Genomic DNA, 16,792 nt, shown 5'->3' with positions numbered 1-16,792 from the left:
TTACAAACCCAAGTGAATCTACAGTTATCTCAAAATAGAAATTTTTAAACAGAAAAGAATTCCACCAGCTTAAAAAAAAACCCCAGACAATCTGATTCTAAAGTTTATAGGAAAGATAGGGGAACTAGGATAGCTATACCAATACTGATAAAGAAGAATAAAGTTAGAGGAATCACACTGTGTGATTTCAAGACATACTGTCTAGCCACAGTAATCTGAACAAGGCAGTGATAGAGAAGAATCAGACATGCAAATCAGTTCAACAGGATAGGGATTCCAGAAACAGATCCCAGTACATAAACCCGTGTGTGTGTTTTGTTTTGTTTTTTTAACCAAAGGTTGAAGATCAGTAAAATAAAGACGGTCTTTCTAATAAAAGGCGTTGGAACACGAACTTCCGTTTTGGAAGTGAGAGTAGAGGAGAACCTCATGCTTTACCTCATACCTTATACAAAAAGTAGCTCAAAATGAATAATAGATCTAAATGTAAAACTCCAAAACTTTGACAAGAAACCATAGGAAAAAAAATCTTTGTGAGCTTGCATTAGGTGAAGATATGACACTACAAACACGTTCCATAAAGAAAAATTGTAAAATTAAACTTTATGAAAATAAACATTTGTCTTTTGAAAGACCCTGTGAAGAAACAAAATGCAGACTGGGATAAAATATTTGCAAACCCATATGCAACATAGGACTTGTATGCAGAATATAAGAATTCTATCAACTGAACAGTAAAGAAACAAGCCCTTTATAAAGGGGGCTTCTAATGTTTTCTTGGCCCTTCACCCAAGAAAATACACAGATGGCAATCAAGAACATGAAAATATGGATAACATCATTAACCATTAGAGAAAAGCAAAGTCATAAGGTATCACTACACACAAATATAATGGTTGGAAAAAATATATTGGCTAGCAAATACTGGCAAGGATGCAGATAGCTGAATGAATCTCTTATATATTGTGGAGGATTGTAAAATAGTGTAGCCACTCTGAATTATAGTTTGGCAATTTCTTATAAACTTAAACATTCACTTACCATATTAGCCACATTTAAAAATTATTTATTTTTAATTGGAGGATAATTGTTTTACAATCTTGTCCTGCTTTCTGCCATACATCAACGTGAATCAGCCATAGGTATACATGTGTCCCCTCCCTCTTTAATGACCCTCCCACTTCCCACCCCACCCACCCTTCTAAGTTGTCACAGAGCACCAGGTTTGAGCTCCTTGTATCATACAGCAAATTCCCACTGGCTATAAATTTTACATATAGTAAAATATATGTGTCAATGCTAGAGTCTCAATTTGTCTCACTTTCTCATTGCCTCACTGTGTCCACAAAGTCAGTTCTCTACTGTGGCCCTGCAAATAGGTTAATCAGTCCCAGTTCTCTAGATCCCATATATATGCATGAATATATGATATTTGTTTTTCTTTTTGTGACTTCACTCTGTATAACAATCTCTTAGGTTCATCCACTTCATTTGAATTGACTCAAATGTGTTCCTTGTTTCGGTTAAGTAACATTCTATTATATATATATACCACAGCTTCTTTATCCATTCATCTGTCAAAGGATCTAGGTTGCTTCCCAATCCTAGCTATTGAATGTTTGTACACATGTGTATGTGTATGTGGCCAGTGAATTTCAGGAAATGTTTCTGGGAGCAAGAACTTAAACGGGACAATGATGAACTCTTTTCTTTTTCATTTTCTGAATTTTACCTAGAATGAGAGGAAAACAGATTAAAAGTAGTGAAAGAAAAAGAAACAAAGAGGTGTAATATGCTCAAAGTTTACAGGTTAGAGCTGAAAGGACCTAGGTGGTAATTTAAAAATGTACAACTAATACCTAATACAAGCCTAATAAATGTATTTTTTAAAAATGAAAAAAAAATGTACAATGGTTGAAATCCTCAGAGGACTAAAATTGTTAAGTGTTGGGGAATGGCCAGTGATTACAGGTATTATGGTCAGGCTGGGGGTGTGTGTGTGTGTGTGTGTGTGTGTGTGTGTGTGTGTGTGTATGCTTAAGGGAGGGGTGGGGAAGAGAGAGAAGTACCTCTGAGGACCTGTGATAAGTCAGCACTGTCCTCTCAATTATATGGGATGCCTGTGTCTTTTTCAATCGTGGTTTTCTAAGATTTTATGCCCAGTAGTGGGATTGCTGGCTCATATCATAGTTTTATTCCTAGTGTTTTTACGGAAGTTCCATACTGTTCATCGTAGAGGCTGTATCAGTTTACATTCCTGCCAACAGTGCAAGAGGGTTCCTTTTTCTCCGCATTCTTTTCAGAATTCATTGTTTGTAGACTTTTTGATGATGGCCATTCTGACCAGTGCAAGGTGATACCTCATTGTAGTTTTGATTTTCATTTCTCTAATAATAAAATTTTCCTGTTTATTTTCCATCTGTTGTCTTTACAGTCTTTTTTTGGAGAAATATCTGTTTAGGTCTTCTGCCCACTTTTTGATTGCGTTGTTTTTCTGGTGCTGAGCTGCATGAGCTGCTTGTTTGTTTTGTAGATTAATACTTATCAGTTTCATTTGCTATTATTTTCTCCCATTCTGAGGGTTGTCTTTTCACCTTGTGTATAGTTTCCTTTGCTGTGCAAAAGCTTTTAACTTGAATTGGGTCCCAGTTGTTTATTTTTATTTTCATTACTCTAGGAGGTGGGTCCTAGAGGATCTTGCTGTGGTTTATGTCAAAGGGTGTTCAGCTGATGTTTTCCTCTATAAGTCTCACATTTTATTTGAGAGCTTTTGAAAAGTAGTTAATGGCCTTTTTAGTTAATTAAATACTTTAGATGTTTTATTTTATTTTTGTTTCTTTTTTATTATTCTTATTTTTTTTGCATATAAGCATCCAAATGTACTTTAATGTTGCTTCTATTTACAAAGAGCATAATATTAAAAAACCTGTTTCCCAGAATAATACAGGATCACTACAGCCCAGAGACTCCTCTCTTCCTAAGCAGTGTTGTGTTTATTCCATGCAAAAACAGAGCTGAAAGTTTAAATGGTTTTTTAATATTTAACTTACAGCCATTTTAGTTTTAAACTGCAGTTATAAATTTAATATATTTCATTTTTAGGTACCCAGTAGTCTGATTTCAATCTTTTCAGAATACTTAAGTAATTCATATAAATCTAACACATTAGATGAAAACTATATTGACTTTAATGCTTTTACATCTTTCAAATTATTTTGTAAATGTAGTAAGATTTTATTTTATAATCATAAATCTCAGTCAGTTGCTCTATTTAACATTTTAAATTGAAGTTACAAAGGTAAAATGGGCCCAAATATAAATTTACCTGAAATATTAAATGCCCAAAGATTTATTTTTTTAATTAATTAATTTTTAATTGAACGATAATTGCTTTGCAGAATTTTGTTATTTTCTGTCAAACCTCAACATGTATCAGCCATATATATGCCCCCTCCCTCTTGAACTTTCTTCCCATCTCCATCCCCAATCCATCCCTGTAGGTTGACACAGAGCCCCTGTTTGAGTTTCCTGAGCCATGCGGCAAATTCCCATTGACTATCTATTTTACATATCTAAATACACAGGTTTCTTAAGCATAGTACTAATAACATAGATATGACTGTTTTAAACATATGTACTTTTAATTCTGCATCTTTCCACTTTTAGATATACTTATTCACCAGAAAAACAAATGTCATCTGTGTTGGTTTCCTAGGGGAATATATTATGGTGGCCTTTATTTTATTTCAATTTTTAAAAATTATGGGAAAAAAAAAAACATAAAATGTTCCATTCAGTTCAGTTGCCCAGTCATGTCTGACTCTTTGCAACCCCATGCACTGCAGCATGCCAGGCTTCCCTGTCCATCACCAACTCCTGGAGCTTACTCAAACTCATGTCCATCAAATGGGTGATGCCATCCAACCATCTTATACTCTGTTGTTCCCTTCTCCTCCAGCCTTCAATCTTTCCCAGCATCAGGGTCTTTTCCAATGAGTCAGTTTTTTACATTAGGTGGCCAAAGTATTGGATTCATCATCAGTCCTTTCAATGAATATTCAGGACTGATTTCCTTTAGGATTGACTGGTTTGATCTCCTTGCAGTCCAAGGTACTATCAAGAGTTTTCTCCAATGACACAGTTTGAAAGCACCAATTATTTGGCACTCAGCTTTTTTTATGGTCCAACTCTCACATCCATACTTGACTACTAGAAAAACCATAGCTTTGACTAGATGGACCTTTGTTGGAAAAGTAATGCCTCTGCTTTGTAATATGCTATCTAGGTTAGTCATAGCTTTTATTCCAAGGAACAAGCATCTTTTTATTTCATGTCTGCAGTCACAATCTGCAATGATTTTGGAACCCAAGAAAATAAAGTCTGTCACTGTTTCCATTGGTTCCCCATCTATTTACTATGACATGATCCTTGTTTTTTGAATGTTGAGCTTTAAGACAGCTTTTTCTCTCTCCTGTTTCATTTTCATCAAGAGGCTCTTTAGTTCCTCTTTGCTTTTTGCCATAAGAATGGTGTCATCTGCATATCTGGGATTATTGATATTTCTCCCAGCAATCTTGATTCCAGCTTATGCCTCATCCAGCCTGACATTTTGCATGATGTACTCTGCATAGAAGTTAAATAAGCAGGGTGACAATATACAGCCTTGATGTACTCCTTTCCCAATTTGGAACCAGTCTGTTGTTCCATGTGTGGATCTAACTGTTGCTTCTTGACATGCATACAGATTTCTCAGGAGGCATGTAAGGTGGTCTGCTATTCCCATCTCTTGAAGAATTTTCCACACTTTGTTGTGATCCACACAGTCAAGGCTTTGACATAGTCAGTGCAGCAGATGTAGGTATTTTTTTGGAACTCTCTTGCTTTTTCCATGATCCAGCGGATGTTGGCAATTTGATCTCTGGTTCCTCTGCATTTTCTAAAACCAGCTTGAACATCTGGAAGTTCATGGTTCACGTATTGCTGAAGCCTGGCTTGGAGAATTTTGAGCATTACTTTACTAGCATGTGAGATGAGTGCAATTGTACAGTAGTTTGAGCATTCTTTGGCATTGCCTTTCTTTGGGATTGGAATGAAAACGGAGGCTGGGCGTTTTCCAGTCCTGTGGCCACTGCTGAGTTTTCCAAATTTGCTGGCATATTGAGTGCAGCACTTTCATAGCATCATCTTTCAGGATTTGAAACAGGTCAACTGGAATTCCATCACCTCCACTAGCTTTCTTCGTACTGATGCTTCTTAAGGCCCACTTGACTTCAGACTCTAGGTTGTCTGGCTCTGTGTGAGTCATCACAGTATTATGGTTATCTGGGTCATGAAGACCTTTTTTGTATAGTTCTTCTGTGTATTCTTCCCACCTCTTGTTAATATCTTCTGCTTCTGTGAGGTCCATACAATTTATGTCCTTTATTGTGCCCATCTTTGCATGAAATATTCCCTTGGTATCTCTAATTTTCTTGAAGAGATCTCTAGTCTTTCCCATTCTATTGTTTCCTCTATTTCTTTGCATTGATCACTGAGGAAGGCTTTTTATTATCTCTCCTTGCTATTCTTTGGAACTCTGCATTCAAATGGATATCTTTTCCTTTCTCCTTTTACTTTAGCTTCTCTTCTTTTCTCAGTTCTTTGTAAAACCTCGTCAGACAACCATTTTGCCTTTTTGCATTTCTTTTTCTTGGGGATGGTCTTGATGATTGCTTCCTATACAATGTCATAAACCTTTGTCCATAGTTTTTCAAGCACTCTGTCTATCAGATGTAATCCCTTGAATCTATCACTTCTACTGTATAACTGTAAGGGATTTAATTTAACTGAATGGTCTAGTGGATTCCCTACTTTCTTCAATATAAGTCTGAATTTTGCAATAAGGTGTTCATGATCTGAGCCACAGTCAGCTCCAGGTCTTGATTTTGCTGACTGTATAGAGCTTCTCCATCTTTGGCTGCAAAGAATATAATCAATCTCATTTTGGTATTAACCATCTGGTGATGCCAAAGCAAAAACAACACCCAGTTGTGGAAGTGACTGATGATGGAATTAAAGTCCAATGCTGTAAAGAACATAGGAAATCTGCAATATTAGGTCTATGAATCAAGGTAAATTGGAAGTGGTCAAACAGGAGGTGGCAGGAGTGAACATGGACATTTTAGAAATCAGTGAACTAAAATGGACTGGAATGGGTGAATTTAATTCAGGTGACCATTATATCTACTACTGTGGGCAAGAATAGTCAACAGAAGAGTCCAAAATGCAGTACTTGGGTGCAATCTCAAAAACAACAAAATGACCCCCATCTTAATAATTTTTAAATGCATGCTTTAGTGGTGTTATATATATATATATATATATATATTTATATATATATATGTATATATTTATATTTATATTTTAGCCTTGTCTAACTCAATGAAACTATGAGCCATGCCTTGTAGTGCCACCCAAGATGGATGGGTCATGGTGGAGGATTCTGACAAAACGTGGTCCACTGGAGAAGGGAATGGCAAACAACTTCAGTATTCTCACCTTGAGAACCCCATGAACAGTATGAAAAGGCAAAAAGATAGGACCTTGAAAGATGAATTCCCCAGCACGGTAGGTGCCCAAAATGCTAAGGGAGATAAGTGGAGAAATACCTCTAGAAAGAGAAGAGATAGAGGCAAAGCAAAAACAACACCCAGTTGTGGATGTGACAGGTGATGGAAGTAAAGTCTGATGTTGTAAAGAGCAATATTCCTTGGAAACCTGGAATGTTAGGTTGATGAGTCAAGGCAAATTGGAAGTGGTCAAACAGGAGATGGCAAGAGTGAACACTGACATTTTAGGAATCAGTGAACTAAAAAGGGCTGGGATGGGTGAATTTAACTCAAATGACCATTATATTTACTACTATGGGAAAGAATCCCTTAGAAGAGCTGGAATAGCCCTCATAGTAAACAAGAGAGTCTGAAATGCAGTACTTGGATGGAATCTGAAAAACAACAGAATGATCTCTCTTCATTTCCAACACAAACCATTCAATATAACAGTCATCCAAGTCTATGCCCTGACCACTAATGCTGAAGAAGCTGAAGTTTAACAGTTTTATGAAGACCTACAAGACGTTCTAGAACTAACACCCCCAAAATATGTCCTTTTCATGATAGGGGACTGGAATGCTAAAGTAGGAAGTCAAGAGATACCTGAAGTAACAGGCAAATTTGGCCTTAGATTACAAAATGAAGCAGGTCAAAGGCTAACAGAGTTTTGCCAAGAGAACACACTGGTCATAGTAAGCAATCTCTTCCAGCAACACAAGAGAAGTCTCTACACATGGACACACCAGATGGTCAGTACCAAAATGAGATTGATTATATTCTTTGCAGTCAAAGATGGCGAAGCTCTGTACAGTCAGCAAAAACAAGACTAGGAGCTGAGTGTGGCTCATTTTGAACTCCTTATTGCCAATTCAAACTTAAATTGAAGAAAGTAGGGAAAACCACTAGACCATTCAGGTATGATCTAAATCAAATCCTTTATGATTATACAGTGGAAGTGACCAATAGATTCAAGAGATTAGATGTGATAGAGTGCATGAAGAACTATAGGTGGAGGTTCATGACATTGTACAAGAGGCAGTGATAAAGAGGATCCCCAGGAAAAAGAAATGAAAAATGGTAAAAAGTTGTCTGAGAAGGCCTTACAAATAGCTGAGAAAAGAGAAGCTAAAGTAAAAGGAGAAAAGGAAAGATATACCCATTTGAATAAGGAGTTCCAAAAAATAGCAAGGAGAGATAAGAAAGTACTCCTCAGCGATCCATGCAAAGAAACAGAGAAAAACAATAGAATGGGAAACTTTAGAGTTCTCTTCAAGAAAACTGAGATACCAAGGGAACATTTCATGCAAAGTTGGGCACAATAAAGGACAAAAATGGTATGGGCCTAACAGAAGCAGAAGATATTAACAAGAGGTGGGAATAATACACAGAAGAACTGTACAAAAAAGATTTTCATGGCCCAGATAAACACGATGGTGTGATCACTCACCTTGAGCCGGACATCCTGGAGTCTGATGTCAAGTGGGCCTTAGGAAAGATCACTATGAAGAAAGCTAGTGGAGGTGATGGAATTCCAGTTGAGCTATTTCAAATTGTAAAAGATGATGCTGTGAAAGTGCTACACTCAATACGCCAGCAAATTTGGAAAACTTATCATTGGCCACAGGTCTGGAAAATGTCATTTTTCATTCCAATCCCAAAGAAAGGCAATGCCCAAGAATGTTGAAACTACAGCACAATTGTAGTCATCTCACATGCTAACAAAATAATGCTCAAAATTTTCTAAGCCAGGCTTCAGCAGTACATGAAGTATGAACTTCTAGATGTTCAAGCTTGATTTAGAAAAGGCAGAGGAACCAGAGATCAAATTGCCAACATCCGTTGGATCATTGAAAAAGTGAGAGTTCCAGAAAAACATCTACTTCTTTTTTACTGACTCCACCAAAGCCTTTGACTTGGTGGATCACAACAAAGTGGGGAAAATTCTTCAAGAGATGGCAGTACCAAAGCAAGTGACATGCCTCCTGAGAAATCTGTATGCAGGTCAAGGAGCAACAGAACTGTTCGTGGAACAACAGACCTGTTCCGCATTGGGAAAGGAGTACATCAAGGCTGTATATTGTCACCCTGATTATTTAACTTATATTCAGATTACATCATGCAAAATGCCAGGCTGGATAAAGTAGAAGCTGGAATAAAGATTTGTAGGAGAAATGTCACTAAGCTCCGATATGCAGATGACACCACCCTTATGGCAGAAAGCGAAGGACTAAAGAGCCTCTTAATGAAAGTGAAAGAGGAGAGTGAAAAAGTTGGCTTAAAGCTCAACATTCAGAAAACTAAGATCATGATCTCTGGTCCCATCCCTTCGTGGCGAATAGATGGGGAAACAATGGAAAAGTGAGAGATTTTATCTTTTTTGGCCAAAAGTCACTGCAGATGGTGACTGCAGCCATTATTTAAAAGATGCTTATTCCTTGGAAGAAAAGCTATGACTAACCTAGACAGCATATTACAAAGCAGTGACATTACTTTGCCAACAAAGGTCCATCTAGTCAAAGCTATGGTTTTTCCAGTAGTCATGTATAGATGTGAGAGTTGGACCATAAAGAAAGCTAAGCACCGAAGAATTGATGCTTTTGAACTGTGGTGTTGGAGAAGACTCTTGAGAGTCCCTTGGACTGCAAAGAGATCCAAGCAGTCAGCCCTCAGGAGATCAAACCAGTCAATCCTAAACGAAAATAGTCCTGAATATTCATTGGAAGGACTGATCCTGAAGCTGAAACTCCAGTTTTGGCTACCTGATGCAAAGAAGTGACTCATTTCAAAAGACCCTGATTCTGGGAAAGATTGAAGGCAGGAGGAGAAGGGGAGGGCAGAGGATGAGATGGTTGGATGGCATCACCAACTCAATGGACATGAGTTTGAGCAAGCTGTGGGAGCTGGAGATGGACAGGGAAGCCTGGCTTGTTGTGGTCCATGGGTCACAAAGAGTTGGACATGACTGAGTGACTGAACTGAATATATATATATTCTATATATATATACTATATATATATGTATATAGTATATTATATGTATATATAATGTTGCCCAACCTTCAACCATTCATCTCTCAAACTCTTTTTATATTGTAAAACTGGATCTCTTACTCTTTAAATATCACTTTCAATCCTTCCTCCTCTTCCTCAGCCCCAGACCCTGGCAATCCCATTCTACTTTCCTCCTTTATGATTTTGATTACTCTAAGCACTTCGTATAAGTGGAATCATATAGTACTTTTTGTATATTACTGGCTTGTATCACTTAGCTTAAAGTCCTGAAGGTTTATTCATGTTGTAGCATATTGCAGGATTTCCCTCCTAAAAGGATGAATGATATTCTACTGTATGTATAATATACCACATAACATGGGTGCATAAATGCCTCATTGAGACCCAGCTTTCAGTTCTTTTGGTTGCTGGATCATATGGTAATTCCATTTTTAATTTTTTGAGGAATTGCCATTACTCTTTTCCAAATTGGCTGTACCACCTTGTGTTCCCACCAACAGTGTACAAGGGTTCCAGTTTCTCCACACTCTCACCAATAACAACAAACCTTATTGGTTTCTGCTTTTTGATAGGAGCCATCTTAATCTTTGTGAGGTGGCATCTCATTATAGTTGATTTACATTTCCCCAGTGATTAGTGATGTTGACTCCTTTTCATTTAATTATTTCCCAGTCCAAGTCTTTAGACAAATATGTAGTCAAGTCCTCTGCCCATTTTTGGATTGTTTGTTTTTGTTGTTGTTGAGATTTAGGACTTTTCTTTATATTCTGAATTTTAATCCCTTATCACACATATGACTTGCAAATATTTTCTGCTTGTTTATGGGATACCTTTTTAGGTTGTCAATAGTGTCTTTTGATGTATAACATTTTTTATTTTCACGAAGCCAATTTGCTTAAATTTTTGTTTTTGCTTCTAGTTTCGTCATCGTAGAAAAAAAAATTGCCGAATTCAATGTCATGATTTTTCCTCTATGTTTTCTTATAAGAACTTTAATGTTTTATTCCTTACATTAGGTTTTTTATTAATTTTGAGTTAATTTTTATATATGATATTAAGTAAAGGCCCAGTTTCATTCTTTTCATGTGACTATCCAAGTTTTCCTGACAATTTGTGGAAAAAGTTATCTTTTCCCTGTTGAACGGCCTTGGCAGTCCTGTCAAAAATCATTTGATCATATAAGTGGGGCTTTGTTTCTGGGCTGTCTACTCTATTGTTTTATTTGTCTGTCTTTGTGCCAGTACCATACTATTTTGATTGCTGTTGCTTTATAGTACATTTTGAAATCAGGAAATGTGAGTCCTCTGGTTTTGTTCTTCTTTTTCAAGATTGTTCTGGCTATTTGGGATCCTTGTGATTCCATGTGAATTTTAGGTTGAATGTTTCTATTTCTTAAATGTTACTGAGATTTTGTTACTAGGTTGCAGTGAATCTGTAGATTGCTTTGGGCAGTTTTGAGGTCTTAACAATGTGGTCTTTCAATCCATGAACATGGGATTGTCTCCATTTATATGTGTCCTCTCTCCTTTATTTCAGCTTGTGTTCTATACTTCACTGTGTTATCTTTTACCCCCTTTTATGTACTTTATTCTTTCACTAAATGGGTATTAACACAGTTGCTTTTGTAATTTCTTTTTCAGATTGTTCAATCTTAGTGTATAGAAATGCAACTGATTTTGTGTGTTGACTTTGTATCCTGCTGCTTTACTGAATTCATTTATTGGTTTTCTTTTCTGTATGTGTAATCTTAGAATTTTCTGTACGTGAGATAATATCATCTAAAAACAGAGGTTAATTTTATTTCTTTTCAGTCTGTATGTTCTTTATTTCCCTGTGTTGCCTAATTGCTCTGGCTAGAATTCCCAGGATTACTATGAATAGGGATTCCAAAAGCAGACATCCTTGCCTTGTTCTTAATCTTAGAGGAAAAGCTTTCAGTCTTTCACCATTGAGCACAGTGTTCACTCTGGATTTTTCATATATGTGTTTAATTATATTGGGATAGTTTCCTTCTTTTTATTCTTTTTAAAAATATTTATTTACTTGGCTGTGGCAGCTCTTAGTTGCACCATGCAGTATCTTGGATCTTTGTTGCAGCCTGCAGCATCCCCAGTTACCACATAGCAGATCCTTCATTGCAGCGTGTGAACTCCCAGTTGTAGCATGCGGGATCTAGCTGCTGGACCAGAGATTGAACCCCAGCCCTCTGCACTGGGAACACAGAGTCCCAGCCACTGGTCCTCCAGGGAAGTCCCGGGGTAGTTTCCTGCTGCTTCTAGTCTGTTTAGTATTTTTATCGTGAAAGGGCATAAAATTTTGTTAAATGCTTTCTCTGCATCAGTTGGGATTATCATTCCCCACCCTTTTATTCTATCAGTGTGGTGTATGACACTGATGGATTTTGATATGTTGAACTATCCTTGCATGTCAGAATAAATCCCACTTGGTCATGGTTTATAATCCTGTTATTACACTGCTGAGTATTTGCTAGTATTTGCTGAGTATTTGCTGAGTATTTGCTGGTATTTGCTGGTATTTTGTTGAGCATTTTTGCATCACTCTTCCTAAGGGATATTGATCTGTAGTTTCCTTTTTGGTAATGCTTGTCTAGCTTTGGTGTCTGGGTGACCTTAGACTCTTTACTTTTCTACAATCTTTTTTTAATCCCTTCCTCAGACTCAGTAACTTGCATTGTCCTATCTTCAAGTTCATTGATTTTTTTCTTCTGCCTTAAATTTGCTTTTGGATCCCTCTAGTCAATTTTTTATTTAGTTCTTCTACATTTTAGCTCCAGAATTTTTTTTCTGGTTTATTTTTAGTTTTTTTTTAATCTCTTTATTAATATGTCCATTTTATTCATATATTATTTTTTGACTTTATCCACAAATTCTTTGAGTATCTTTAACATGTAATATCTTTATTATGAGTACTCATACTCATAATATGAGTATACCTCATATGAGCTCTTTTTCAAAGATAGTTTCTGTTGATTTAACTTTTGCCTTTGAGTGGACTGTACTTTCCTATTTTTTTATGTCTTGTAGTTCTGGAGGAGTTGAAAACTTATAAGACTGTATTACAATAATTCTTAACGTGTGTGTGTGTGTGTGTACTCTTATATTTATCACTTTTCATATATATTAATATTCTTGGATATATTGGTACATACATTTTATGAAATTTGGAGATTTTTTAAACTTTCATTTCCTCAAATGTTTTTCCTGTTCACCCCCTCCTCTTAGGACTCTATCATACATATATAATTTGGATAAATTCTATTCCTACATTTGAAAATCCATTGATCTTTACATCATCTGTAATAACTAATCTGCTGATAATTTCATCCAATGAAATTTTCATTTCAGTTATTATTTCAGCTCTGGAATTTCCTTTATTTTTTATTTCTTATAGTTATGTCTTCATTATGTTCATATCTTACATCTGTTTTATACATTATTTATATTTATGTTTTATATAATTTATAATCCTTATTTATTAATTTTATTACCCCTTTCATTTCCAAGTTTGCCATCATTAGATAATTTCTCCTGATTATAGGTAAGTTATTCTGTTTCTTTACCTGTCAAGTAAATTTTGTTTACATACTGCACTTTGTGATTTTACCATGTTGGTTACTAAAATTTCTTGTTCTCCTTCAAAGAATTTTAGACTTTCTGTAGCAGGCAGTTAAGTTGATTTGGAAATTAGTTAAATTCTTTGGAGGCTTGCTTTTAAGCTCTTTAGTGGAAGTTCTACAGTCATTCTAGTTCTAAATTATCCCCATTTCAAAAGTGTTGCCCTCTGGAGTCTCTAGAGAATGCCTGAGTAACTATTGACATCTGTTCATTCTCACTGGATAGACTTTGAATAATTCACACACCTAGTAGGAGGTGTCCAAATTGTCTTAGAAATTTCTGGTAATTTTTCTTTTCCTTGATCTTGGCAAGCTTCAGAGAATTTTACTCTGCAAAGGTACACTTGATATATAGTCATAAACTGAAGGAAAATCTTTATGTATTTCCCTAACAATCTTCTTTTTAGCATAGCTCAATTCCCTATGGAACTCTAGTCCACAAAGTCTCTTGACCTGTCCTCCATCTGACTTTTTTTTTTTCTCTTTTCACACAATTTCTGGGTCCCTTTTAGAGTTTTCTTCCCAGTAGTACAGTCTAGTATTCACCTGCAAGACAAAAGCCTGGAGAATGGTAGAGCCTACTTATTTGTTTACCTTTTCTCCAAGACCATCATACTGTGCTCCCTGTTGTCCATTGGCTGAAAAAATTATTGCCTTATTATGTCAAGTTTTCTAGTGGTTTATGGGAAGGATGTTAAGTTTCCATCCTGTTACTCTCTCATAGCCATTACAGAGTTCACTTCTTAGTTCTCTCTTTAGAAGAGAGATTCTCAAGATTCTTCAAGGTAAATATCAGAAAATATTTTTAATGAGATATAAATATATCTCATTAAATGAGATATTAATGAGATATTAAATGAGATAAAAATATCAAAAATATTTTTTTAATGAGAAAAGAAGAGAGATTCTCAAGGTAAATATTGAGAAAAAAGAAGAGAGATTCTCAAGATTCTTCAAGGTAAATATCAGGAAACAAAACCAGGATCTTTTCTAATAACACCATCTGATGTGAAGTGTCTGGGGCAAGAAATACTCATGGCAGGTGCCTAGCTGGAGAATAGGCCAGAAAAACACAAGAAGATTGCCCGAGTGCCTACTTACTATGACTCTGAGGCCCACAAGGCCTTGCCCCATCCTCACCCCATTCACTTTACATCCACATCACTTCTGTACCTGTCTTTTTCTCCATTCTGAAAATTTCATGCATAGAGAAGTTATTCTTTCATCATAAACATTATTATTATGCACCAGAAAAGGTTTATCCCTAAGACATTAAAATATTGACATCAACTATGACTTACTGGTACGTAGTCCTTTGATGAGAGTTGGGTTGGAGTAAGGAACCCTAGTAAGACTTGTGAACTTGATGGACTTTCTAAGAACCCTATCTACCAAGATAATTGAATTCAATATATTGATCCTTTCTCCTGTTTTCCCCTCTGCCTGCAGCTTGGATAAGGTGCCTTTTCTCATGCATGATTATGACTTGAGAAGAACAACCAATATCTTGGATGTCATGCCAAATGCTTCCCACGAACACAGTAGCTTTTTTAATTGGGATTTCCTGTCAACTCTGAATGCAGGCAAATGGTTTTCAGGTTCATGGGTAAGACATATTTCTTGGGTCCAAAACCCTGCATTTACTCTCTCTTGTATGGTCATGTGCTACTCCTGGAGATAAATACAGTGTGTACATCTGTAATCTTGATGCAAGTGTGAAGGTTTCTACTTGAAAGAGTTGGAGAACATTTCATGCAAAGGTACCATTTGAGCTAAAATAAGATCATTTTTAAGGGGAACCAAGGGCAATGAGGAGAAGGTAATGCCACCCCACTACAGTACTCTTGCCTGGAAAATCCCATGGATGGAGGAGCCTGCTAGGCTGCAGTCCATGGGGTCGCTAAAAGTCGGACACGACTGAGAGACTTCTCTTTAACTTTTCACTTTCATACATTGGAGAAGGAAGTGGCAACCCACTGCAGTGTTCTTGCCTGGAGAGTCCCAGGGATGGGGGAGCCTCGTGGGAGGCCGTCTATGGGATTGCACAGAGTCGGACACGACTGAAGCAATTTAGCAGCAGCAGCAGCAGCAGCAACAAGGGCAATGATAGTGATTTGTTTGAGATTATACCATAATGGACAAGAGGGGATATGGAGTATGTGTGTGTGTGTGTGTGTGTGTGTATGAGTGTGTAAGAAAGAAGGGAAGAAGTGGTAGGGAGGAGAAGGGAGAGAGAGATTGAGAGAAGAATCAGGAAAATATGTTATAAGAAGACTATAGCAGTGCCTAAATAACAAGTTAGAGAGTTTAGAATTATCCTGAGTATTTTAAATGGGTAAAACAAAAGGTCAAATTTGCATGTGATGAAAGTCAAGCCTGACTTTCTCAGAATTATTTTCCAAATAGTTAAGACAACAAATTACATTTTCCAGGTTATCATATGTCTAGAGGGAATCCACACAAACTAGGTTTTATCAATCAGATATACTCATTTTTTAAAAAAATAATTATTTTAATTGAAGGCTAATTTACAATATTGTGGTGGTTTTTGCATTTTGAGTCTTTGTTTTTGAAAGCAAATATATGAGAAGCAAGCATTCATATTACTAGCACCTATGGCAGCAAAGCTAGGATAGTTGGGGGCAGCTGTAATAATAGCTCTCCTATCAGGTAATAGTGTAATTAGGGAAACAAACTTTGAAATACTTTTGGTTATGTACTAGGAATTTTATTTATATTTAATGTTAATCTAGAGGACAAATTTAATCTTTTTTCATAATAAAAATATGAAAAGTAAACAATTATGTGAGGGTAGATTTATCCACTTCAAATTCATTCTATTAACTAGTGTTAATATAAGGAATAGCTGAAGATTGATGTGTAATGATTGTATCACTTTAGAATACTTATTTTCATATGAGTACATAGTCTATAAGCACTGTTACCATATATGAAAGTAATGGGATCAATTTGATATGGGTTTCAGTATGGGTTTCTGTGTGTAGGCTCTGTATATATCTCATCATACATGAATGGACAACAGAAACTAGAGATACTTCATTAGAATGTATGTATATATTGTCTTAGTTAGCCATAGATAATGTTTTGTCACCCCACTCCAATACTGTTGCCCAGAAAATCCCATGGATGGAGGAGCCTGGTAGGCTGCACTCCATAGGGTCACACAGAGTCGGACACAACTGAAGTGACTTGGCAGCAGCAGCAATGTTTTGTCAAATGCATGTTCCAGATGAAAAGAATATTACTGTATCTACATGGCTGGTAAAAGTCACACTGGTAAGTGGTGTGATTGGATATGTTATTGTAATAAATTTCGGTGGCTTCTTTTAGGATTAACGGCTTCCTATCAGCATATTTAGATGGTATGCTTGCAGAGCTTTGTTTTGCTATTGCTTTGGCTACTGAGGAGTATCCTGAGACCTCAGCTTCAAATATGGTTATCTGAGTGCAAGTAATAGTTATTCAGTCATGTCTAACTCTTTGCGACCCCATGGACTGTAGCCTACCAGACTCCAGATTTGACTGTGGAACTTTCT

General features: G+C 36.4%; 1 protein-coding gene across 1 annotated transcript in view; it reads left to right on the top strand.

Moving 5' to 3' along the window:
- LOC147342473 (glycerophosphodiester phosphodiesterase 6-like) overlaps window positions 1-16,792 on the top strand; it is a 116,709-nt gene that overhangs the window by 34,189 nt on the left and 65,728 nt on the right. The window contains 1 exon segment of the mRNA XM_086384137.1: window positions 14,685-14,841. Within this exon segment, the coding sequence (XP_086240263.1) occupies window positions 14,685-14,841 (157 nt within the window).

The sequence above is a fragment of the Bos grunniens genome, chromosome 29 (assembly GCF_055505025.1).
Source record: "Bos grunniens cultivar Pamir isolate PY7600 chromosome 29, Bosgru_T2T1.0, whole genome shotgun sequence".
NCBI lineage: Eukaryota > Metazoa > Chordata > Mammalia > Artiodactyla > Bovidae > Bos > Bos grunniens.
This window is presented reverse-complemented; position numbering and strand designations above follow the sequence as displayed.